We start from the raw sequence: 23,393 nt of genomic DNA, 5'->3' as shown, positions 1-23,393 counted from the left end.
CACACACACCTGCTGCATGCGTAAGTATGGCTTTGTGCCTTATGCTCACTTCATTTGCAAGTATTGTACCTGGTAAGCAGTCTATCAATACAAAAGTATTCTCAGTCTCAAAATGCATTTATTTTTGTACAATGACGTCATATTGTTGCCGGCTAATTGACAACTTAATTTTTTAATTGTCTTATCAAAAAGGCTGCTATCACTTCACAAAGCCAACTACCTTCATCTATATCACATTATCTGATGGGGTCTTCATTGTGTTTCATTTGTTTTTTCCTTTTGCAATATGCCTTCGTCAAGTAACCTATCCCATCAGCTTATTCAGACATCTTCAGGATTGGTGCCGCTTCTGCTGCTACGTCCATGCCGCACTGCAGTGTCGTTCTTCTTCCAATAACCTCATAGTTAGCCCTATATTGGTGCTGTGTTCTGCAAATCCTTATATAACACTATTTCATCTTTGCAACAGGGATCTAATCTTTGCTGCACATCTAACGGGCTCTTATCATCTTTGATGTCTACATCATTGAGCATGTTTTACATGATGTCATTGCAGTGTGGTCAACTAGACTTCATCATTGCAGCATGATCAACCTGTCCTTTTCTTGCAGCATGGTTAAATTGATCTCTAATTTGGAGCATGCTCTATGTAACTCATCTTATTGCAGCATAATTATCGTGATATTATCACTGACGTTGGCCTAACTCATGACATCTGGCCTTCATTTAAATAATAATGCTTACAACTTTAACATTCTAAACGCGGAGGGCCTGCTTCTTTTCGTTGCCGCACTGACACACTCTTCTGCTCTTTTAAATCTATGATGAACCACTTATTGCTAAGGCCTCATACTAGCTCCCTCACAACATAATTTCTTACTCGTGGAAAATTCCCCCTTTCTAAATTTTGGTTTAGCCATCATTTAAGGCTAGTTCTCATCAAAGCTAAAGGTTCACCTTAGCATTATTAGGGTCGTTCATTCAGGATAGGGCTGCTAATACTGGGGAAAATCAAGGTATCTCATGTACATTCCTACAACTTGGTCGATTGTCATCCTCTGCCTTCTCCTCTTATATTTGTTCCGACATCACGACATCCTTGCAAACCAGAGATCCCTAAAGCCATAAATTCTGGTAAGCATGCCTGTTAATGGTGGTGGCTCGTTTTTATGGTCAATGTTTTGTATTCTCACATCTAAGTAGTGCACGGGGGTGCACTTGACATCTGTATGTCCAGTTTTTCTATCTCTAACTGATAGATGGACTAAGTTAGAATAGAGTTAGAATACTCTGACTCCAAGAATACAGAGGATCATCGAATTATTCTGACCTTATCCATTGTTGAAATCATTTACCTAAATATTGAGCCACAGCACTGAAAAACTTTTAGATAATACAAGCCCATAATTTCTGTACTTCAAAACAGCAAACTACTGGGACACCTTTAACCCGACTCACGTTCAACACTCCACACTGCTGTCTTTGAACAAGAAGTTACATTGTGAAATCGATAATGTTGTTAGAGACTTTAAATAACAATCTGAGCCCTTCAGTGGCAGAAACAATCAATTTTAGTGGACAAAAATCAAGGATGCACAATTGCCCCATCAACATCATCAGTCTATTAGACACAAATGCATTGGGAAATACTGGCATGGAAATGGAGATTTAGATTTTCATTTAGCCACATAAGCCCCTTAGTGTTATTTTAGCTGCTGTTATCACAGGGACAGAGGAGACAGACCATAGATGTATTAAGAATACAGAGAACGGTTAACAGAGACTACTTACTGACATAGTCATATTATGGCAGAAGTAAATATTGTGTAGTGTCTTGCAGATAGAAATACATTGACACATTTTCAACATCTGGCTAGAATGCCACCACTGAGGTGGTTTGAGATGCATAAGCAGCATAAGAGTAGGCGATCTGCAGGTAAAGCTACATCACACATGTACATGTAAAGTTACCACACATACTGGCTGCCACATATAACTTAACAGATTCAGGGACTCCGGCATCATCTGGTATGTCCTACTGTTATTTCTACTGCAACCAAACAACTGAATACTGCTAAATGCGTATGCAATTTTGTGTGTGTGTGTGTGTGTGTGTGTGTGTGCGCACGTGTCTGTATGTAAATGAGTGGTGATGTGGTAACAGTGGGGTAATGATTACTCGTGCTGAGTCACAGCTTACATAAAACAACAAAAATGCACAGATATCTTTGGATAAATTACAACTATTCACACACAAACTCTCATAAGCTCTGTGGAAATCAAACATGATAGGGATGGGATTGATTGTAACAAGCTGATATGAGGATTTTAGACTGCAGTTGTTTTCTCACACTGTAGATGGTTATCTGACACTTCATGGCTTTGGGGTCTACATGCTTGGACTGACACACACACACACACACACACACACACACACACACACACACACACACACACACACACACACACACACACACACACACACACACACACACACACACACACACACACACACACACACACACACACACAGATTACAAAGGCCAATATCATTAACATCCAAAATGACACCAAGTTTACTGAAGGCAAGGTCTCAAACGTCTCATAAAACTTCCCAGCTTAATGAGGCCCATTGGCAGGACACACACACACGCATGCGCACACACGCACGCGCACACACACGCACGCACGCACGCACACACACACACAGGAGTGGTGAGCCCCTATGACCACAATACGTCCTGTGGATTATAAGGTGCTATCTCATTTGAACTCAGAAGCACTTTGCCCCGAACATTGGAGAGCAGAGGTAAGACTGCAGCTGCAGGCTGTCTACCTGTTCAACTCAAAAACTAATCTTTGTTTTATATTTCACTACAGCATTTGTTGATGCTACAACATGATTTACTTATTTAATATGATGTTGGATGGTATATAATGTATGATTAACAAATAACAATTTGGTTAAAGAAAATTCATTCTTGTTACAGATGCTGACTTAAACTTTATGTATCTTGCAGATGTTTGCAGCTGAATCCACATTACTGTGGACAGACTGTGACCAAGTTTGTTAATAATGTTGGTTATGTTTATCTGGTTATGTGTAGCTCTTTACCAGTAGAGTAAATAGTCCGCTCTAAATTACAATGCAGCCCTGAGAAACAAATGTCTATAGAGGGCTTTGAATACCGATGTGTTGACTGACTTTATATTTAGATGTACACTGCAGTGATCCACATTTTTATGCAAGTCTTGAAACTTAATTGCAGGTGGCAAACCTCATCTTTGGCTGACAATAACCTTTAAGCATCAAAGTAACCAGTGAACTAAGGGTATTAAGTAAAAGTTCAAATGAAATATCAGATATTATTCTAAACTGCCTTCACTCATGGGAACCTCAACAGTGCAGCTATAAAGTGCCCCTGTTTATTTTTAAATGTGTGTACATCTGCACCTATCAGAATGTCTGTGAGTCAGGAGAAGTAAAATGATATGCTGTTATGGGTGAAAGCTATTTTTAGGCACTTACTGTAAGCTAAACGGAAGAAGAGAGAATCTGAAAGGGTTTGTACTGTATGAATTTGTGTGTGTGTGTGTCAGTGTTGCACTGCATGTTTGCAAACGATTTTCGGTGCTTCTGTATGGGGTCCAGGGGGGCATGCGCACGTTTGACTCTCAGTCTCTCTCTTTGCCCTCGCCTGCTCTTCACAGCACATTAAACAGGATGGCTGTAAGCCTCTCGTTCACCCAAATAGACACATTCCCACACAAATACAGACATTCACCTTGTTTTGTCTCCAAAAGTACATTGGAGTGAAGCCTAATTCCATTAGTGATATGATGTGTGCCTTTGCAAAGAATAGGCTCAGCCTGTCTAGCAGTTTTGACTTCCCGTGTCTTGTAATTATTGTTCTCTTTCTTGTCTTCCCTAAATGTTACAAATGTAGTTAGCGCTAATAGGTTCAGTACTGACATGTGACACATGTTGTTGTTGTTTTTTTTGGTGGGGGGGGGGGGTTGCAGCACAAAACCCTCTAGAAGTAGGAAAGATGTGCATTCATCAAGGCCATTTTTAGCATCACTCTAATGTTAAACACAACAGGCAGGGAGAGGAGACAATATAATTAATGTAACAAGTTAAACTTCGGAAGCTGTTTCATTGTTCTCCATGCCCAGATAAGCTTAGCCGTGTAGCATTTACTGTCAGATTCTTTCAGTTTTGTGTTTTTTCTACAACTCCAGAAAGCTTCTGCTGAGTCCAAGGTTAGTATATATCTGTTTACTATAGTTTTGGTGTCTGTCTGTCTGTCTGGCCAATGGGCCTCATTAAGCAGGGAAGTTTTATAAGACCTTTGAGACCCTGTTTTCAGTAAACTTGGTGTCATTTTGGGTGTTAATGATATTGGCCTTTGTAATCAAACTCTGTGTATGTGTGCGCATTAGATGGGGAAAAGGCGCTTCTCAGGTTTGGAGGTGACCCTAATTGTCATGTTCACATTGATGTCCGTGGCAGCCCTCGCTCTCATAGTTCTGTTTGTCACCGGAGAACCTGGAATCATCAAAGATGGTAGGTGAACACATGTACGCATAAAAGATACATACCTGTATGTATCAGTGTCCAACCACCCGGCAAAGGAAGAAGGTTGTTCTTTAATATCACCTCACTTCCATCTTTGGTTCCGTCATAACTACTACAATCAGTAGAGGGCTTTGATGAAATGACAGATTCAATTCTCGCTCACTCAATTGGTTATATTCCATTGCTTAAATGGTATGAATCATAAATCAGTGTGCAGTCTATTAGGTAGTTTATTATGTAAGATTTCCGGGATTTAACTTATATATTTTTAAGTAAACATTTCATCTTTTGGCAGAAACTACTGAAGTATTCGTTCCCCAGTGTCCCAGCATTTCTTTGGCTGAAAGAGTAGACTGTTTCCCGGATGCTGGAGCCTCAAAGGTACAAGTCACTATCATTTCCAAGACGGCAAAGTTATATTTATGGAGAAAGTTTTCTCAAAGACCTTCAACTTAATGGGTGTTGAAAAGGAGCTGAGGATTCCATAATGACGGATTTTCTTACAATTGAATTAAGAACCAATGTCACATTTAAAATAGTGTTGTTGAAGATGATTTTGGGTACACTGGTTATAATGATTTTTAGAATGGCAATGATAATAATGATAACAACATTGTTTATAGTAGTAGCAATGACATAAATTACCAATGTGGATAATGAAAATAATTAATCACATCAACTACTCAAACAGCTGCAATGTGAGCAGCGTGGATGTTGCTGGAGCCCACTGGACGAAAGAAATGTTCCCTGGTGTTTCTTCTCAACCAACCACGGATACATAGTGGAATCAGTGGAGCGACCAAATCCTTACTGTAAGAGAGTCAGTCTCTCTCTTTCTCTCTCTCTCTCTAATATTTGACATACTATAATGTTTTTTTAATTCCTTCAATCTGTCCGTCTGTCTTCATCACATCATTTTTCCTTGACTTCATTTCTTTGCCTCAGGCATGCTTTTCTGTGAAATATGACATGGATGGCATATTAGAAAACATGATTGACTTTGCAGCATGCAGGTTTTTCTATTTTCTGCTTGATTTCACTGCCTTATGTGAACTCCTTTATTGTGTAAAAGCAGGAATAAACATTGGCCATTTTATATCAAGTCTGAACAACATATCCAGTCACATTGTTTAAAATAACATAGGAACATGTTCTAAATAGAAAAAAAATATATTTAAATATGTAACAAAGGTGGTTAAATTCAAATATGGCAAATGCTTAGACAGAGAGGAACATTATACAAAAACCATTAACCATGTCATGGTTACTCAACAGGGACTTTAACCATTGTAATAAAATTAAAGCACTTGTTATATAACTTTAGCTTACTTCAAATAGTTTTACATGTATTCTGCTATGATTCACTCAAGGCTCCTATGCAAATTACCCACATTTAACTCAAAGGCAACTGTGGAATGTAAGCATATTGCACCCTTTGATCATACTGGTAAATTATAACCTGGGAATACATCTGCCTTTAAAGAGATTCCCATCCAAGTTTACCTGAACTTTAAATGGTATTATGATTATTGTTGCAGTTCACGCATCACAGTAGGGAATATATACTGTATTTTTTGTGTTAAGTTTAATTGATCATAAGTGATCATTAAGTAGACCAAAGATGTTAAAGGTGTCTTGAATATTAATGCAGAATATATGGCCAGAGATGTAATGCATATTTATGAAAGGAACAGTTGAAGTTGTCAGGAAACTAGCAGCACATAATCCTCGGTAAAATCACAATGTATAGTTTTTACGTTTAGGTTTTTGTATGGGTTAAACAAAAACGTTATAATCATGTTAATGGTGAGCTTTATAAGGTGATCAATTGTGTTGCCTTCGGACAGAGCCGTGCTAACCGTATTTCCATTTCCAGTCTTTGTGCTAAGCTAACCCACTGAGTTCTATTTTTATGTAATTTCATCTTTAAGTATTTATTTGTAAAGAAAACAAAACTGTATTATAATCTTTACCCTCTTTTACCATGTTTTTGATTATGCAGTAATAACAGCCCAACTGAAGAGAATGACATCTCCTTCTTTATTTGGGGCTGATATACAAGAGTTGTCATTTCACGCAGAAATGCAGTCCAGCAATCGACTTCGATTTAAGGTAGACACTGACAGAGACCATCTCTGTTAAATACCTTTTTTGCATGCACACAAATTCACGCTCAAATCCACGCGCACACAAACACACACACACACACACACACACACACAAACACACACACACACACACACATTTAGACAGCAACAGAGGGAATTGTGAGATAAATCCATTCCAATCTAATACATTGTTTTATCAAAGCATGTTTAACACAAATGTTGTTCAAAACAAAACAGGACAAAAATAGCAATGTACACAACAAAGGAAGGACATGACTGTGAGATATGAAGCCACACTTACACATGTTTTTTCTCTACTCAGATCTATGATGCCCACAGGAAGAGGTTTGAAGTCCCCCATGAGCACATCAGCAGCCTCAACAGTGACCCCTCCAGCCCCATCATCAACACACTGGAGATGACAGACAACCCCTTTGGCCTTATTGTGCGCAGGAAGGAGAACAACAAAGTCCTGTGAGTGCTTACGACGTGTGTGTGTGTGTGTGTGTGTGTGTGTGTGTGTGTGTGTGTGTGTGTGTGTGTGTGTGTGTGTGTGTGTGTGTTTTGTGCAATTGTGTTGGACAAGGACAGGGTTGCTCATAAGAACTACAATATCCCATTGTTTGACATGTGGACAGTGAAGGATCTAGAAAAGGGAGCAGAGTATATATACTGTTTATATTCAACAAAATAATGTGCATCTAGGCAAGTACTGTAATTTTACTGTGTTATAATATACTACATATACTGTATATGTGGGATATATACTACTGTATGGCTTCACCTGTAGAGAGGGATGATTGTTGAAACATTTAGTTACAAAGAGATTTTGAAAGTTTATTAGAGTTTGATAAAGATGGTATCCACAGTAGCCTGTGTGGGTGTAATTCTGGAGGCAAAATATGGTAAGTGCCATAGTGCCCAAGCTGACTTGTGCTTCTCTTTGCCAGTTATTGTCTTTTCACATTCACATTATAGAATTGCAAATTGGCAATATATGTCATTGCCATTGTTTATGAACATCACATTTGATGCAATTATGTCAGAAATTGTCTTTAGTTTTCATGGCAGTTTGTGAAATGGTCACGTTATTTAATCTATTCGTGTACAGGTCACGTACATTTTTTTTTTGTGTTGATTACAAATTTGGATGTAATGTATTTCAATGGAAAGCCTAATTTGTGATCACAGAACAATTATGGTAGCAAGTAGTATTGAAAAGCCAAAAATTTGTGTACGGTGGTCGATGGGTCAAACACAACTTTCACCCCGGAGACCGGGGATAACGTCCCACGTGTTGCAGTTCCTTTCCGCGTTATTCTCTTCCTAACCACAATCGTCTCGATGTTGTTGGTGTGTGGCGTTTCATTACCCCGTTGTTGCATCCCCCAGAGCAGCCCAGTGTCATGGTAGTTCGTGAAATGGTCATGTTCGAAAATCGTGACTTGTACACAAAATAAATGACATTAACGTGACCTGTACATGAATCAATGAATCAAAATAACGTGACCATTTCATGAACTGGCATGAGACTGGGTTACATAATCTCTAATTGTCCTGCATGATTTCCAGATAATGACATTTAATACCTTGCTATGTGGCATGTTAGTTTCCCACAGCAACAAGTAATTATGTTTGTGTCGAACCAGGCTACTTGGTTAGCCCTGGGTGACATTGCAGTGATCAATTACCCCTCAAAGCTGTGTGCCCACACAGATTTCCTATTAAACACAAAAAGGCATTAAACCATTATTATTGTTGATGGGCTATAGAATATGGCACTTTGTGAAAAATAGGGCTTGTGAGGGCACAAAACCCATGTCTGTATTAATACTAGGAAGTGTTGCACGGGGATAAATACCATAACCCTGCCAATCTTTGGCTTGCCTCATTTACTGGTGTATTGCACAGCATTGTCTTTCCCAACAGTGCACATGACCTTCAACCAGAGAGAGTGATATTGCTCTGAAGATTAGCAGCTGTATGTGGACAACCTGGATTAGTTAGAAAAGTTATGTATTAGCATTAATCCTCATTACAAGTCGGGTAAAGCAATAATTTAGTGGTTTTAGAGAATGTGCTGATGCAGCAACAAGTCTGGGACCAAATCACAAATATAAAGCTTCAAACTGGGAATTGGCTAAATACTGGAAACAGCTATTGTTTAAAAGCTCTGAGCAATAAAATACAACACACCTTCTTGGCAACGTTAATGTTTTTACCTATATTCCGACTAATGCTTATGAACATACTAAAGCTGTAAGAACGACTTCCCAACTAGTGAAATGGGACATCCGAGGAGCATGTGACTGCAGCCCATCACCCTCTCCACCAAGTTAAATTGTTTTACATGACCAGCAAAGTGTTCACTAACATTAAAGTAGATACCAGCATTTATTAAAAGGACAGCTGGCTGTTGACCCCAAGCACGTTACATATGGATTAATCATATTTAAACTATTGCAACATTTTTACCTGCTTATCAAAAACAATATCACATGCACGGGTTAATGTTTTCATAACTATTTGATAACATTTCATAATCACATGAGTAGCACAAGGCCAATAAAAAGTACAGTGGTAATAAGGTTTATCTACTTACTTTTCCAACCAAGTCATCATTAAATGTTTATTGTGGCATAATTTCCTCCAGATACTAAATTTTTTTGATATTGGAGTGACAATGTTGTAATCAATTTTCTGTCTCACTTGTTCTCTCTCTTTTTTTGCCACATCCCCTCGCTCTCTCTCAGTCTGTCGTCTCACTTCCCAGTGGTGACCCATTGATTTTGTCTCCTGTTCGTATAAAAACAACACACATTCAGGTTTGACACTACATTGGCTCCACTTGCGTTTGCAGACCAGTACCTACATCTGTCTGATATGCTTCCATTCCATACAGTTTTGGAACAGAGGCAGATTAATAACTTTAACTAGCTAGCTTCGTTTAAATTTCTTACACTTAGCTTACCTTTCTCTACGCTTCCTTATGCAGATAAAAACCTTAGGTGGTCCCAGCTGTCAGTTAGCGTTACATTGCAGAATCTAGACACTGCTGTGTGTTTTCTTTTAGATGTTTTTTTACAAATACACTTTTTAATAAAATGTAATAAATAAAATGTTATTACCAAGGATTTGGCTGACATCTCCCAGACAGTCAGAGATTCTTCTCCTGTCACCTGCATTCACTTTGGGAGTGTGTGTTAAGGGGGGCGGGGAAAGGGGATTAACAGTAACACATTTCAAACTAGAAATGAGTCAAGTTTTTTGTTGCATTTGAAGCAGGAAGTTTTACATCCAATCCCAGGAATGACATTAACCCATAGATCAGACCACACACGTGCAATTTAGTGATAGCCCTGCAGTTGTGGTCTTGAAATAAAATTCTCTTCATCAGAGACAGAGACGAGACTGAGTTAAAATGTGACAGAGACCTTCAAAGAGTGGCGCTGAGACCAAGACCGGTCTCGAGTACTACAACATACCGCAGAGTTATGATACCAATAATCATTCTGCTCTTTGATCTTTATGGCTGTTGTATGGGCATTCAGTTCTCATAATAAAAGATACTAGTGAAAAGACATTCATTGAACACAAATGTAGCCTCTCCTGGTCATCCTTTTGACCCTGATTGACTGTGACAAGACACAACTATCATCATATGATTAAAAATGAATGTAATTAGTCTTTATTTCAGTTGTTTTTGGTGGTCCTGTGTTGTCATGACTATTCAATATAAATGTGTATTTACTGCATTTACAACCTTGACTTACTATATTTAGTCTGTTTTGGCAGCTGTATACACCTAGAGCAATCTCAGTATTTCAACTAACAGTGTACAGTATGTCTTATTTTCAAGAAAAATGCTACCCAGAGGGCTTATTAGAGCTTGATAGGATGGTCTGTCTTCAAAGTTTTTTTTCTTTCTACAACTCAACTCCTCAACACATACTCTTCTCATTACTACTCTCTTTTCACTGCATCTCACTCTTACTTCTTTGTCTCTAACATTTTCTGTTTCACTAGTTCTCTCTCTTTTTTGCCACATCCCTTCGCTCCCTTTCTCATTTCAGTCTGTCTTCTCACTTCCCCGTGGTGACCCACAGTTTTTGTGTCCTGTTCTTAAAAAAACAGGTTTAACACTACAATGGCTCCACTGGTGTTTGCAGACCAGTACCTACAGCTGTCTGCTAAGCTTCCATCCCATAATATATATGGCCTGGGAGAGCATGTGCACAGACAATATCGTCATGACACAAACTGGAAGACTTGGCCCATCTTCACCAGAGATGGTTTTCCTAATGGGGTAAGGTACACACACACACAGACACACACAGACACACACAGACACACACAGACACACACAGACACACACACACACACCCACACACACACACACACTTATAGCATATCTAAACACGTTAACCCCGTAACGTTATTGTATTTTTGGTTACAGTTGTTGTGTTGTGTTAACATGTGCTCCCAGCATGTGTCTTCCTTCCCAAAGGGCTTCTTATTAAAGGCGTATAAGATGAAGCACAGAAGTCACCTCCTCAGCTTCAATAAGTCTCCCACGTTCCTCCAGTGCCTCACACCTGTTCCCTTCATCCCCTCATCCTTTTGTCTTCCTACCTTCCCGCAGGAAACACATAACCTCTAGGGACACTATCCCTTCTTCCGTGTTTGGAAGATGAGAGTGGAAAGTCATTTGGAGTCTTTCTCATGAACAGCAATGCTATGGGTAATATAATGACACACACACCCACACACACACCACACACACACCCACACACACACACACACACACACACACACACACACACACCCACACCACACACACACACACCACACACACACACACACACACACACCCAACACACCACACACACACACACACACACACACACCACACACACACACACACACACACACACACCACACACTTTAGGGAAGTAAACAACACAGAAACACGTGTTGAAAACAACAGTGTGCACAAAAAACAAATAAAGACCATACAGTAACAGTATAATACATATACACCCAGAACATTAGGAAAAAAAAGCCATTTGTGAATTGGTTCAAGGGCACATGAGCCATCAGTTATGCCTCATCTTCCTAACATAAATGGATATACTGTTGCCTCAATCAAAAATTGTGCTGACAAATCAAAGAGAATATTGCATGGCTGTATTATTCTATGAAGGAGATGACAGATAGCAGTCGGAATACCCGTTGACATGTTTTTCTTGCTCATGTCTATATTCTCATGATACAAAAGCTTTTTTCGCCTCTCATGGATTGTCTTGACTGTTTCACATTTTAACCTAAAGCCCGCACAACAAAAAAAAGGTATTGCTGGTTAACAACAGTTTGAGAGGGCATTTTTAGAGGGTTAAAATTTATAGTTAAGAAAGGTATTAAGATTCAGTTTGCACGTCCGTTTTTTTTTTTTTTTTTTCCAGAGGTGACTTTGCAGCCTGCTCCTGCTGTGACCTACAGGACGATCGGAGGCATCCTTGACTTCTACATTCTCTTTGGAGACACGCCAGAACAAGTAGTGCAGGAGTTCCTTGTGGTGAGGCAAAGAGTTTTACTTGTATTTCTTAAAAAAAAAAAAGGCATATTCTGTATACAAGACTACAGGGGCTTGGTAGCTCACCAGGTTGAGTGTTTGCCCAGTTTACAAAGGCCAAATACTTACCACAGTGGCCAGGATCAACGCCAACCCATTGCCCTTTGCTGCATACTCTTCTCCCCCCCTCCCCCTTCAAAAATCTTTAGCTATACTAATAAAGGCAAAATGTCTAAAAAGAATATATATATATATATATATATATATATATATATATATATATAGAATATACGGGCAATGTTATTTGGCTAAGTATGTTGTGCAAAAGTATTGTGTGAGTTGCCTTGGCAAAGTAATTCTATTAACGATATGTCCAATTCTGTTTTCCAGCTCATTGGCAGGCCTGTCATTCCTCCCTACTGGTCCCTGGGTTTCCAGATTTCTCGGTGGGGCTACGGAAACCTGAGTGAGGTCAAGCAAACAGTGGAGAGGAACCGCGCCGTGGCCCTCCCATATGTAAGATCCTGTCTGCTTACTTTATTTAAGGCTGTTTATATACAGTATGCCTACAGTATACAGTATTATGATTTATATCTAAAATTGCTACCAAGGCTATTGCTGCCAACACAGTTTATTTTCGTGTTCATATTTTTGCGAGAAAATGGTGAAATAATGTAATTTCATTTTAAAATGCAAAAAAAAAAAGAAATCATCTATATCATGGATTCCAGGTGCCTGAATGTCCTTTGGCCCTTTCACAATCAATTTCTCCGCTCTATGTTGTAAATCCCAAACATATACAATCACATTGTGTTTACACACTGTTTACCACCACAATATAAATGTACAATAAAATCATATCAGACTAGGTGTAAGGGAAGGCTTACCAGAAGAGAAATAGGCAATCTTTAACTGAGGAACAACGCAACAAATTCCACCAAAATAACAAGAAGCCTCTAGCTTGCCCAGTGGGAGCGTTCGCCCCATGTTGGCTGAGTCCTGCAGCGGCCCGGGTTAGAGTCCGACCTGAGGCGCTTTGCTGCATGTCATCCCCCATCCCTCTCCCCCTTTCCTGTCTATCCAGTGTCACTAAATAAAGGGAAAAAGCCCCCAAAAAATCTTTAAAAAGAAGCCTGACATCACTGCAAATCAACAGCAGTCTGGGAAATGAAAATATTCCATTGATTTTCCTGGCAAAACAAGGAATGCATATCGGGGACAAAGCAGAGGCAGGTCGTTCAATGATGAGATGTCAAATGTTGAGAGACACTGTACGTTAGAGGTTGCAGGATTCTCCTTTTGTAAAGACTAAATATGCATTTTAAATACCAACTGTCTAAAGTGATGTTGTGACAAGGCATTGTCCATGTAGTGGGGCATTTCTTTACAGCCGTATAGCTTTTTTATGTGGGGGAGGGGGTGGACAAAAATCAATACATCACCTTGAACACACCTTGTTAAATTTGAACCTCATGCACTACTGTGTGGTTCCAGAGGCAAGAGCCTTAACCAATACACTTTCTGTGGAAACGTGATATGAAGGTGGAAGCAGGAGTTTAACAGACAGTTAGACTGATAGGGATGGCCTTTAGTTTAGACGGGGTAATCCAGCTTTCTGTTAAATAATGGAGAGTCTGCTTGCTCTATAGGTTCAATCCCAGGACAACCATTTTTGAAGCATCACTGAATGTTAGTGATAATCAAAGATCAATCAACCAAGTTCCTTTCATTATCAGGGTGGCTACAGGTATTAACAAGTTAAATTTAAGACTTTTTAAGACTTTTTAATACCAATTCTAAATGAAATTTAAGACCAAATTTACGATGGAAATACAAAGTGGAAATATACAGTAATCTTTCCAAGTAAACACAAAATTAACAGTATGGTAAAGTGACAACAATCGGTTGAGTTTAGGAACATTGACTTAATGTGTGTAATCTGAAAGCATAACACAAACATGTAATTGCTGTCCTAAATTACATTACAATATTTTCAGAACATTTGGGTCCCTTGAACAAATGGTTATAACATCAAGTGAATATTAAAAAAATAATAATTAAATGCCAATTTCCAGCTGCTTTTAAAATGCAAAGACTCTTATATGATTTGTGCGCCTAACAGACAGAGAGAGAGAGAGAGAGAGAGAGAGAAAGATGGGTTGCAGTTTGTGGAGGACTCATCATGGAGAGAAAGTAGACAGCAGTGTGTATGAGTGTTTTGCGGTGTGGGAATATGTGTGTGTGTGTGTGTTTTCAGGTCTCCAAGTGACCAATTTTTGTTCAAGTTTTGATGTCTAGTCATGAGCTTTTGTGAATATACTTGGAAAACAATTCTTATTCTATAATAAACAAAACAGTGATTTTGCACTTGAGAAAGCCTTCCCAAAAGAGTGTCCTTACCAATTTATAACAATACACGCACATGCAAGTCCAGCTGTTTGCTTTTGGTTGTCTGGTTCAGTGTCTCGTCGAACATAATTACAAACGCACCGCATTTCTGGACTTTTGTGATGAGCTATTTTTTTACATATGGCGCCAATCCAAATTTAGCCACGTATCTGGTCTTTTTTTTTTCCCAGAGGTAAATGACTGTACAAGCCTTGAATCTGGAAACATTGCTTGGAACACTTCTTCAGTCCCGTCATTTGACCTGTATGAATTGTGTCTTGTCACGGTCCTCAGCCCCCCCGTCCCCTCTGCTCGGAGTGTTGGCGTAGAGCCACAAACTGCTCGTAGGTCAGCTGGTGTTGTTGCTGTAGATTTCCCGCATAACATCTAGCGTTGTAGCGTTGACATCGTTGCTAGCGGTGGAGCAGAAACTAGCTAGTAGTCTCTGTTTTTTGCTCTGTACGTGCGATTCCACCGCTCTGATCCCCATTGGCCCAAGTTTGAAAATCTTCCGACACATAACGCAGTTCGCTTCATAAGCATTTTCAGGCACCGACCTTAACCAAGGATACTCGTTGTTTTCAAGCCATTTGTCACTGAACTTGCATTTCCCCGTGTTTCTAGACGGCTATCAACAATTACTGTATCACCTGCATGCTGCTAAATTACGAATCCCGCGAAATTACAAATCTCACTGACTACGGCCACGCCAACACCCGCCCACGAAGCAGATTGATTGGTTGGAGTGGTTAAGGTTAGGATAGCCGATTGGTCAGGGGATAGGACCTGTACAAATAGGCTTATGTTACCGCGACAACGCAGCGCAAAGCCTAACGGGAAAAAATATTCGACAACAGATTGCCTGCATTTTCGCCGTGACATGACACAAACATATTTAAGACCTACCCAATCTGAATTTAAGACAATTTAATGCTTTTTAAGGCCTTAATTTTAGGAAACGTGAATTAAGACTTTTTAAGGACCCGCGGCCACCCTGATTATCTCATTGAACCTGGTCTTAATGTTAAAACTACTCCAACACCTCTTCCCTTCTGAGACACTAGATAAACTACCAGTTCTGGTTGACATTTTCTTGAGAATGAGCCTTACTGCTTATCTTCCTCTGGGCTTGCTAATAGTAACTTTAAGATGTACCTTCCACACAGAGCACTGATGTTTGAGGTACTTTGCCATCCTTAATTACTTAGGTAAACGCCTAATCCTAATTTTCATATGTTCCAATAAAACCCTTCAACTGTATCACAACTCAGCAAAGACTGCACTAACCAAAGACGTGGTTTGAACTCAGTCTTATTTACGGATCAAATGCAAACAAATTTCTAACCTATCTCAATATTTCACTGTGATAATCTCCAATCTCTTGTTCATTTCAAAATACATTAGGATGCAGCTGCTTCCTCTCCCGCTGTACTCAGGGACATATTTGATAACCATTAGATAGACCACAGAGGGCATTATCACATTCTCCCTAATATGTCTGGAGCTGATTACCATTAGAGGAAGGATCTGGCAGAGCCTTCTAAACCATCTGCTCTATCGATATGAAGTAGATTTTGGCAGACAACAGACAGAGAGCAAGCATAACGTCACACACACAAAACAGAATGTGCTAACATTCCCATTGTCCTCCCAAGGTTTAGCAGCACATCATTCAAGTTGTTGGCACTCACGTTAAGTCTTCAAAAAACCAGCAGAGGCAGGTCAGACAAGACAGAAGTTAAAACGTTTTCTTTTTTCAGTGAGGATCACATTACAAATGCTTTAAAGTGTGTTCATTACCCATGCTGAGATGTAAATATAATGTGTTAGGAGGATGCATTCAAGTCATATTAAACATGCAGAATTTTAAGTGGATGTGTTGAAGTTATAGGGCAGCCCAAGATAAGGAAAATATGCAATATGCTATTACATTGGTAAATATCCTGATAACAATTTTGCTTGCGATAAATAAAGATAGTAAAGTTTACTCAGTTCTGTATTTTTCTTGCTTTCAGTATTATTATAATAAGTATTATTATTAGTAGTAGTAGTAGTTGTAGTAATAGTAGAATACTTATTATTATCATCATCATCATCATCATCATCATCATCATCATCAGCAGTAGAAGTAGTATTATTTGCTAAAATACAACACACTGCTTGCTGGATTTAAAACAAATGAAATGAAATCATTTCCAACATTTTATTGAACAAATTGAACATTGATTTGAATATAAAAGGCACCACTAATAAAAGAATGCAAGTAAATACTGTTTTGTTTTGTACATAAGGTGAACATACACTATACATTTTCTTATTGTTCTGCAGGACATTCAGTACACTGACATTGACTACATGGAGGATAAGAAAGATTTCACTTATGACAAACTCAATTTCAACGAACTTCCTCAATTCGCCGACTACCTTCATGAGAAAGGACAGAAATACATCATCATCCTGGTAAGAAGTATCTTATTGTGAGTGAAGCAATTTGTGTATTTCATAAATTAACAGAAAATATAACCTTTAAACATCCCTGTGCAACAACAACAACAACAAATAACTTGCATTTCAGTGTTTGGTATTATTGTATCCTTAATCTTGTATTACTGGCCAAATGTTGGCTGCTGTGATGTCAAGTTGATCTACTCCCGCTGTATGAAGCTCAACAAATATTTAACCACAGGAGCTTGCTGTCATAAAATCAAACTCAATCTCAAATCATTGACTCTATAAATGATCAACTTACAAAAAGAGAAGTCATAACACTGACAATTCATTTATTTGACATAAAACTCAGAATGTTGCAACATTAAATCACTTAAACATGATTTTGTTTTTACCTGAATCAGCAACAACAACAAGTGAAAACAGCAATTTCAAAATGTTTATTATATAATCAGTCTTTCAAATATACCAAATGACCGTTCTTCATTAATATAGTTAAGAATTTGAAATAGCATTTATGTTTTTTCATATTCTCACGAGTGTATTTCATTGCCCCCAGGACCCTGCAATAGCTACCAGTAAGAGGGTAGGGAATGCCCCATATGGCTCCTATGACCGTGGGACTGAGAAGAACGCCTGGGTCACTGAATCAGATGGGACAACTCCTCTGTTAGGAGAGGTGAGCTGCATTTGGGTGCAAGAGAGAACTGGATAATAGATACAGATGAAACATGGTGGCCCCACAATTAGATACATCTTTTCTTTCAATCAACAACTTCACTGCTCCAGGTGGTAATGCCTATTTTACACCAAACTTCCAGACATATGTGCATGTCTGGATCTGCATCTGGATTAAATGGCTCGTCACAGTGATGATATTCAGGTCATCAGCTTGTGAGGAAGTCCTACATGGGCCAAGCTTAATGTTGCAAAGCACGATTCACTTATGGTCATACATTCTTATACTGTAAAGCAAAGGTACACTTTGTTTAGATTTCTCCTACACTGAAAAAGATACGAGCCATGCATAAGTTGGAGAGGTACTTTCTGTTCCATTTAGCCTTACAATAACAAGGTAAAAGTCTAGCTTTGTTAAATGAATACTCATCACTGAAAAAAAAAATTAAAAATATTTACAGGTACATGGCATAAAGATCAATTCCAATCCTAACCTATGCAATACAAGGATATAAGCCTGAGGATAGCCATCAAAGAATTAACATACAATAAGTAACAATTAGAGCTGCAAGATATGAGGGAAATATGTGATAATGTTTTTGAAAAAAGTGCTAATATTACTAGCATTAAATAAACCAACATTAAAGTGCACTCAGTTCTGCCTTTCTGCTGCTTTCAGCCTACTTCTTAAATACAAGAAAATTGCTTGTTAAATTAAAAAGTTGAAAGGAAAATACATTTAACATTATTTCATTGAACAAAAGGCACCAATAAACAAAATGAATAATAGCTACATTTCTAAGTGCAGTCTTCAACTGATCTCTCTCTCTGAACTCTCTTTCTACTAACTCACAAAACCCCTTAGTGTATTTGCAAAGCATTTGTTGCGCAAGTTGATATCACGGTGATGATTAAAAAAACGATATGGTGAAGCCATAGTAATAAAGTTGGCGAGATTTTTCCTGCATGTCTGTTTTGCTGAGAAGTATTTGATCCTTTGAATTATACATTATATAACATGATGCATATGAGCATTTGCTGTGTGTATATGTGTCTCTATAGTTTACATCAAACCATAATATTCCCTAATGGAAGTTCAAGCCTCCAGTATGTTATTTTTTAATCCTTCTCTAAAAAGAACACATGTTTAAAAAGCTTTCTCCTGCAGAGAGAGGTGGTGGGGGGGGGGGGGGGTTAAAGTCTGCTGCTCTCATGCTTTTATAGTGTTGCTTTTGATTACGCACACGATTAAGCGCAGTCCATTGGCTAATCCCTTTTTCATGCTGTTTATTACAGGTCAAACATATGCATTGCTTCCACATCAGTGTTTAATCTTAAAATATTCTGCATCGACGCATTACAGATTGTGTGTGTGTGTGTGTGTGTGTGTGTGTGTGTGTGTGGGTGTGTGTGTGTGTGTGTGTGTGTGTAAGACAGAGACGGAAATACATAAGTCTTAGAAGACATGCTGGTAGTTATTCTCCTTTTAACAGTGTTACAAAGCTAAGCTCGTCTTGGCTCGTATACCAAAAGACAGACAGCTAATAAAGGCTAACTTAGCTCGTAACATAAATTCCCTGTCTTGTTTTACCTACGTGTTGCATCCAATGTGAGAATGAGACTAAACTTGTCTGGATGAGTGTATGGCTTTCCTAGAGGGGGTGCTGTGTTAAACTGACTCAGCCAGACACTGTTTGGTTTCACTTCTGAAGATGGCTGTTTGCTTCAATAACCACGCCCTCCTTGCCGGGCCAGCCCCGCTCTTCCTTGTTGTTGTAGTAGTTCATGTTTTAAAAGATGAATTTACAAAAGTAGTATTATGGGAAAACAAGGATAGTTTTTCAGCGCCTTTGATTCAATAGTGTTCTCCACGTAAAAAAGTGTGGGTTGCAGCCATCAGCTTGCAGCTCCTTGCCTCCTCCGTGGCTGTCTCCCTCAGGACACAATTGCTATCCAAGCCGCTTTGGCTAAATCCGATCAACACGCCTCCATCATGTGACGTGTTAGTCTATCCCTGTCAATTAGCTAAATTAATAACCACACCCACTTCTCTTAAAGGCACTAAACTAATATCAAAACTAATATATCATATATCTAATATAAGTATTTGATAAGATTTTCCTGATGGCCCATATGTTTCAGTGTGGAGGTGAATTCATAGCAGGACCTCACTCACACAGTTGAACCTTTCAGCTCAGAGTCCAGAAGGCACAAATGAATGACAGTAAACAAAGCAGCATGGCAAGAAGGGAGTCTATCTGGGTTTAAATGTAGTAATGACAGACATAAACATGGGAAGAGAAAGACGCAGGTATAGGAAGAGAGACAGTCACAATAGGAATGTACAGGGAGACAGATTGGCTCTCTTTCTGAGTGGTGGAGTGACAGGGAGGTACACAGGAAGTCAGACACAATGAGAGACAAGAGGACAGACAAGAAAAAAAAGTAACAATTTAGCGCGGAAAAAAACAAAACAAAACAAATACCCAACCCTGGAAGACACGTTGGAGCAGAAGCAGGCAGAGGGACAGATATAGACAGTTAGAAGAAAAGACACAGGTAATGACAGTAGGGCTGTGGCCTTGATGTATGTGATTACAGTGAGCACTGAGAGTAGCATACAAATGCAGCTGGGAGGAAAAGCAAGAGGAAAAAGGAATAGGCAAGACAACGTAAAGCGAGTTAAAAGTGAACAATAAAACAAGCTTCTCAAGACAGTGGCTTCATCCGTTGTTAATACTGCCAATAAAGTGAAGGATGTTACCCCCGACACAGCACCGGCTTAAAGCTTATGACATGTTTTGTAGCACAGTGTTTCCATTTCAGCTCAATGTGAGAGTCTTTACTGCATCGTGCTGTCATTTATGGTCATGCTGCTCTCTCCTTTGATCAATTTCATAGACAGTTTAGAAAGCTCTATTGTCAATGAAGTAAAAGAAAAGGTTTGCCCAGGGCAGGGCAGAGGCTAGCAGCTGAGCAGAGAGAGGGCGACTGCAGTCCGCTAGGTTGATGCTCTCTATACTTATATACGCTGCTTCGTTCAACGTTAGGCTACAAAACCGTGAACGCAGGCGAAACTTCAACTGTGGTGTTTTTTCAGGATTAAGCTATAAGCAGCAGGAAACTGCTAGTTGTTGGGCTAATTTATGCAATGTAAAGTGTATTAGATATTTAATTAAATGTTGCCTGTAGATATGTAGTATTCAAGCCTAGTAATAATTCAAAATAATTTGTCACATACAAAAAAAAATCACCCATATTATTAATGGACTGTCAAAGCATGTGCAAAGGTGAAGTGATGAGCAACTTAAGTTGTTTTTCTCCATAAACTCTTGAACAAAGGATAGAAGACAGTCACTAACTAAAACTAAACAATGATTATCTCTTAATTATTCAAACGTAAGTCATATCACACGGCATATGTACTCCTGTATCTTTCACCAGCAGAAAAATTAAATATAAAAAATGCAGTGATGAAGGTGATGACATCATCACCGGTAGAGTCACATCACTGCCAGTATTGCATTGATGCGGTTATTGTTACAGCCCTAAATGACAGATGGGCAGACTGACATACGAAGAATATTAAAAAGAGACAAATAGACATAAATATAAAGTGAAATATGCAGCTAGGAATGCCGGAAGATTTGTTGAAAGTGTTTACTGGGCTGTCAGTAATAGTAAACAGCTGGGGACATCAGAAAGACAAAATCTCATGTTAAAGAACAGAACAATTACTAAAAAATGAAAAATAGCAACTCTGAGGGACTATCAATAAGCTCCGACCTTGGAGTTCTGACCACCTGCCAAAAACTTCAGCCTGTAAATCTGTGTGTGTGTGTGTGCGTGTGCGTGTGCGTGTGCGTGTGCGTGTGCGTGTGCGTGTGCGTGTGCGTGTGCGTGTGTGAGCATGTGAGCATACATGAGCATGATTCATGTCTGTGCTAAAAACTGGGTTGTAAAATTATTGGCAGAGGAAGTAGAAGGTTAAAAATAGCGATTGTAAGGCAACCTTTAGATTTAAAATCGACTGTGCTTTACTGAAGGGTTCACACACAGAAATGTGCACACATAGGAAATCTCCGCCTTTCTTTGTGGATTAATCATTTTTCTCAATGCATGTCATTAAGGACGACTTCTAACACACAGTCACGTCTAGAGATTTCTATTACATTATCGATTTCTCCTCTCCTCTGTTCTCTTCCTCAACTCGTCTGTCTCTCTATCCCCTTTCTCCTTTACCATCTCTCTTTCTCATCAATCCCACCCTCTCCCGTACTTCATCCCTCTTCTGTTCTCTTTTCTTTGTCACTTCCAGATCTCTAAGCTGTTTCTCTGACATTTCCATGAGCCTAGCTTTTGCTTCAGTAGAGCTCTCTACGCCTACGCTGTCTTAGCTGATCATGCCCCATCATGTTGTTGACATGTACGGTATTGTGTAGGCTCACTTCTCGCCTAATTAAAAGACATGCTTTTCAAACTAAAATAAAAAGGATACAAAAATTCTGTCAAAGAATGCAACATTGTGCTTTGCCAAAAGTTAATACTGTCAGCAGGCACGCTCACATAGTGTAACAAAATAATGTTTTCAGTTTTACTCCTAAACTAGGTGTGTAAAATTCAGAAAATGTCACGATTCGATTCATTTTCAGTTCAAAAACAGTTTGTGATTAAGAAAAAAAGATTCACAGTATGAAAATGTAGTTTCCCATGCATATATATATATATATATATATATATATATATACACGTATATAAAATAACATATTATATACAGTATATACCGCATTAATGTCATAGTTAACTTGCAATTAATTGCAATTTTTTTATCTACTCTAAATGTCCCTGGATTACTTTTTGTCCCATTATTTTTTTCTCATGTTAGTGCTCTTATCAAAATGGAAAAGTGGATCGGTTTGCTTTGTGCAAATTTTTTTTCTTTGCATTGAAAACAACACTGGCATAGCCTTCTGTAGTGTTTAATTTCAAACGTTACATTCTCACTTGGAGCAGTCATTCACACTTTGAGCAAATAATCTCTCACACAACGTAACACTGTCCATCAATAAAAGGGTGAAAAAATACTTTGACGATGGGGGGGGGGGGGGGGGGGGGGGGGGGGGGGGGGTTTGGGGAGGGGGAGAATTGGCATTAGCTGTGTGCTTGGCCATCAAGTGGTATTTCAGACTGGACTTGCTTCCATGATAGCGCAGTTCCCAACAAAACTCACAGATCACTTTGGTCTTGACAACATTTGGCAACTTTTGAAAAAGTAAACTTTCCATTCAGAATCTTATTGGCATCCAATTTGGTGTCTAGCACGCGCCATCCACTCAAAACGTAACGCTACTACTTAACTCTTTGGCCGGCTCGCAAGATCAAACAAGTTCAATTCAATTCAATTTTATTTATAGTATCAATTCATAACAAGAGTTTTCTCGAGACACTTTACAGATAGAGTAGGTCAAGAACACATTCCATTATTTACAAGGACCCAACAGTTCTAGTAGTTCACTCCAGAGCAAGCAACAGTGCGACAGTGGCGAGGAAAAACTTCCTTTTTGTGTGCACCATGCCTGGGGCCTGTTGCACAAAACCAGGATAAGGGATTAAGCCGGGA

The 23,393-nt window shown here is 39.0% G+C and overlaps 2 protein-coding genes across 2 annotated transcripts in view; both read left to right on the top strand.

The window, feature by feature from the left end:
• The first annotated feature begins 2,777 nt into the window (after nucleotides 1-2,777).
• Nucleotides 2,778-11,347, top strand: LOC116681685 (sucrase-isomaltase, intestinal-like). The gene is made up of 10 exons (XM_032509658.1): nucleotides 2,778-2,809; nucleotides 4,243-4,263; nucleotides 4,444-4,567; nucleotides 4,875-4,960; nucleotides 5,271-5,391; nucleotides 6,582-6,691; nucleotides 7,010-7,161; nucleotides 9,513-9,563; nucleotides 10,822-10,993; nucleotides 11,195-11,347. Exons 3-10 carry the CDS (start codon nucleotides 4,444-4,446, stop codon nucleotides 11,345-11,347), a joined length of 969 nt encoding a protein of 322 aa, XP_032365549.1. The 5' UTR covers nucleotides 2,778-2,809; nucleotides 4,243-4,263.
• Nucleotides 10,830-23,393, top strand: part of si (sucrase-isomaltase) — a 68,184-nt gene continuing 55,620 nt past the window's right edge. Inside the window, exons 1-6 of the mRNA XM_032510107.1 lie at nucleotides 10,830-10,993; nucleotides 11,330-11,428; nucleotides 12,150-12,262; nucleotides 12,650-12,775; nucleotides 16,976-17,107; nucleotides 17,655-17,774. Of these exons, the coding sequence (XP_032365998.1) occupies nucleotides 11,410-11,428; nucleotides 12,150-12,262; nucleotides 12,650-12,775; nucleotides 16,976-17,107; nucleotides 17,655-17,774 (510 nt within the window). The 5' untranslated portion in view covers nucleotides 10,830-10,993; nucleotides 11,330-11,409. The remainder of the gene's footprint in view (nucleotides 10,994-11,329; nucleotides 11,429-12,149; nucleotides 12,263-12,649; nucleotides 12,776-16,975; nucleotides 17,108-17,654; nucleotides 17,775-23,393) is intronic.

Source organism: Etheostoma spectabile, chromosome 3 (genome assembly GCF_008692095.1).
Source record: "Etheostoma spectabile isolate EspeVRDwgs_2016 chromosome 3, UIUC_Espe_1.0, whole genome shotgun sequence".
Lineage (NCBI taxonomy): Eukaryota > Metazoa > Chordata > Actinopteri > Perciformes > Percidae > Etheostoma > Etheostoma spectabile.
The sequence above is the reverse complement of the archived record's forward strand: the minus strand, read 5'-3'. Positions and strand labels throughout refer to the sequence as shown.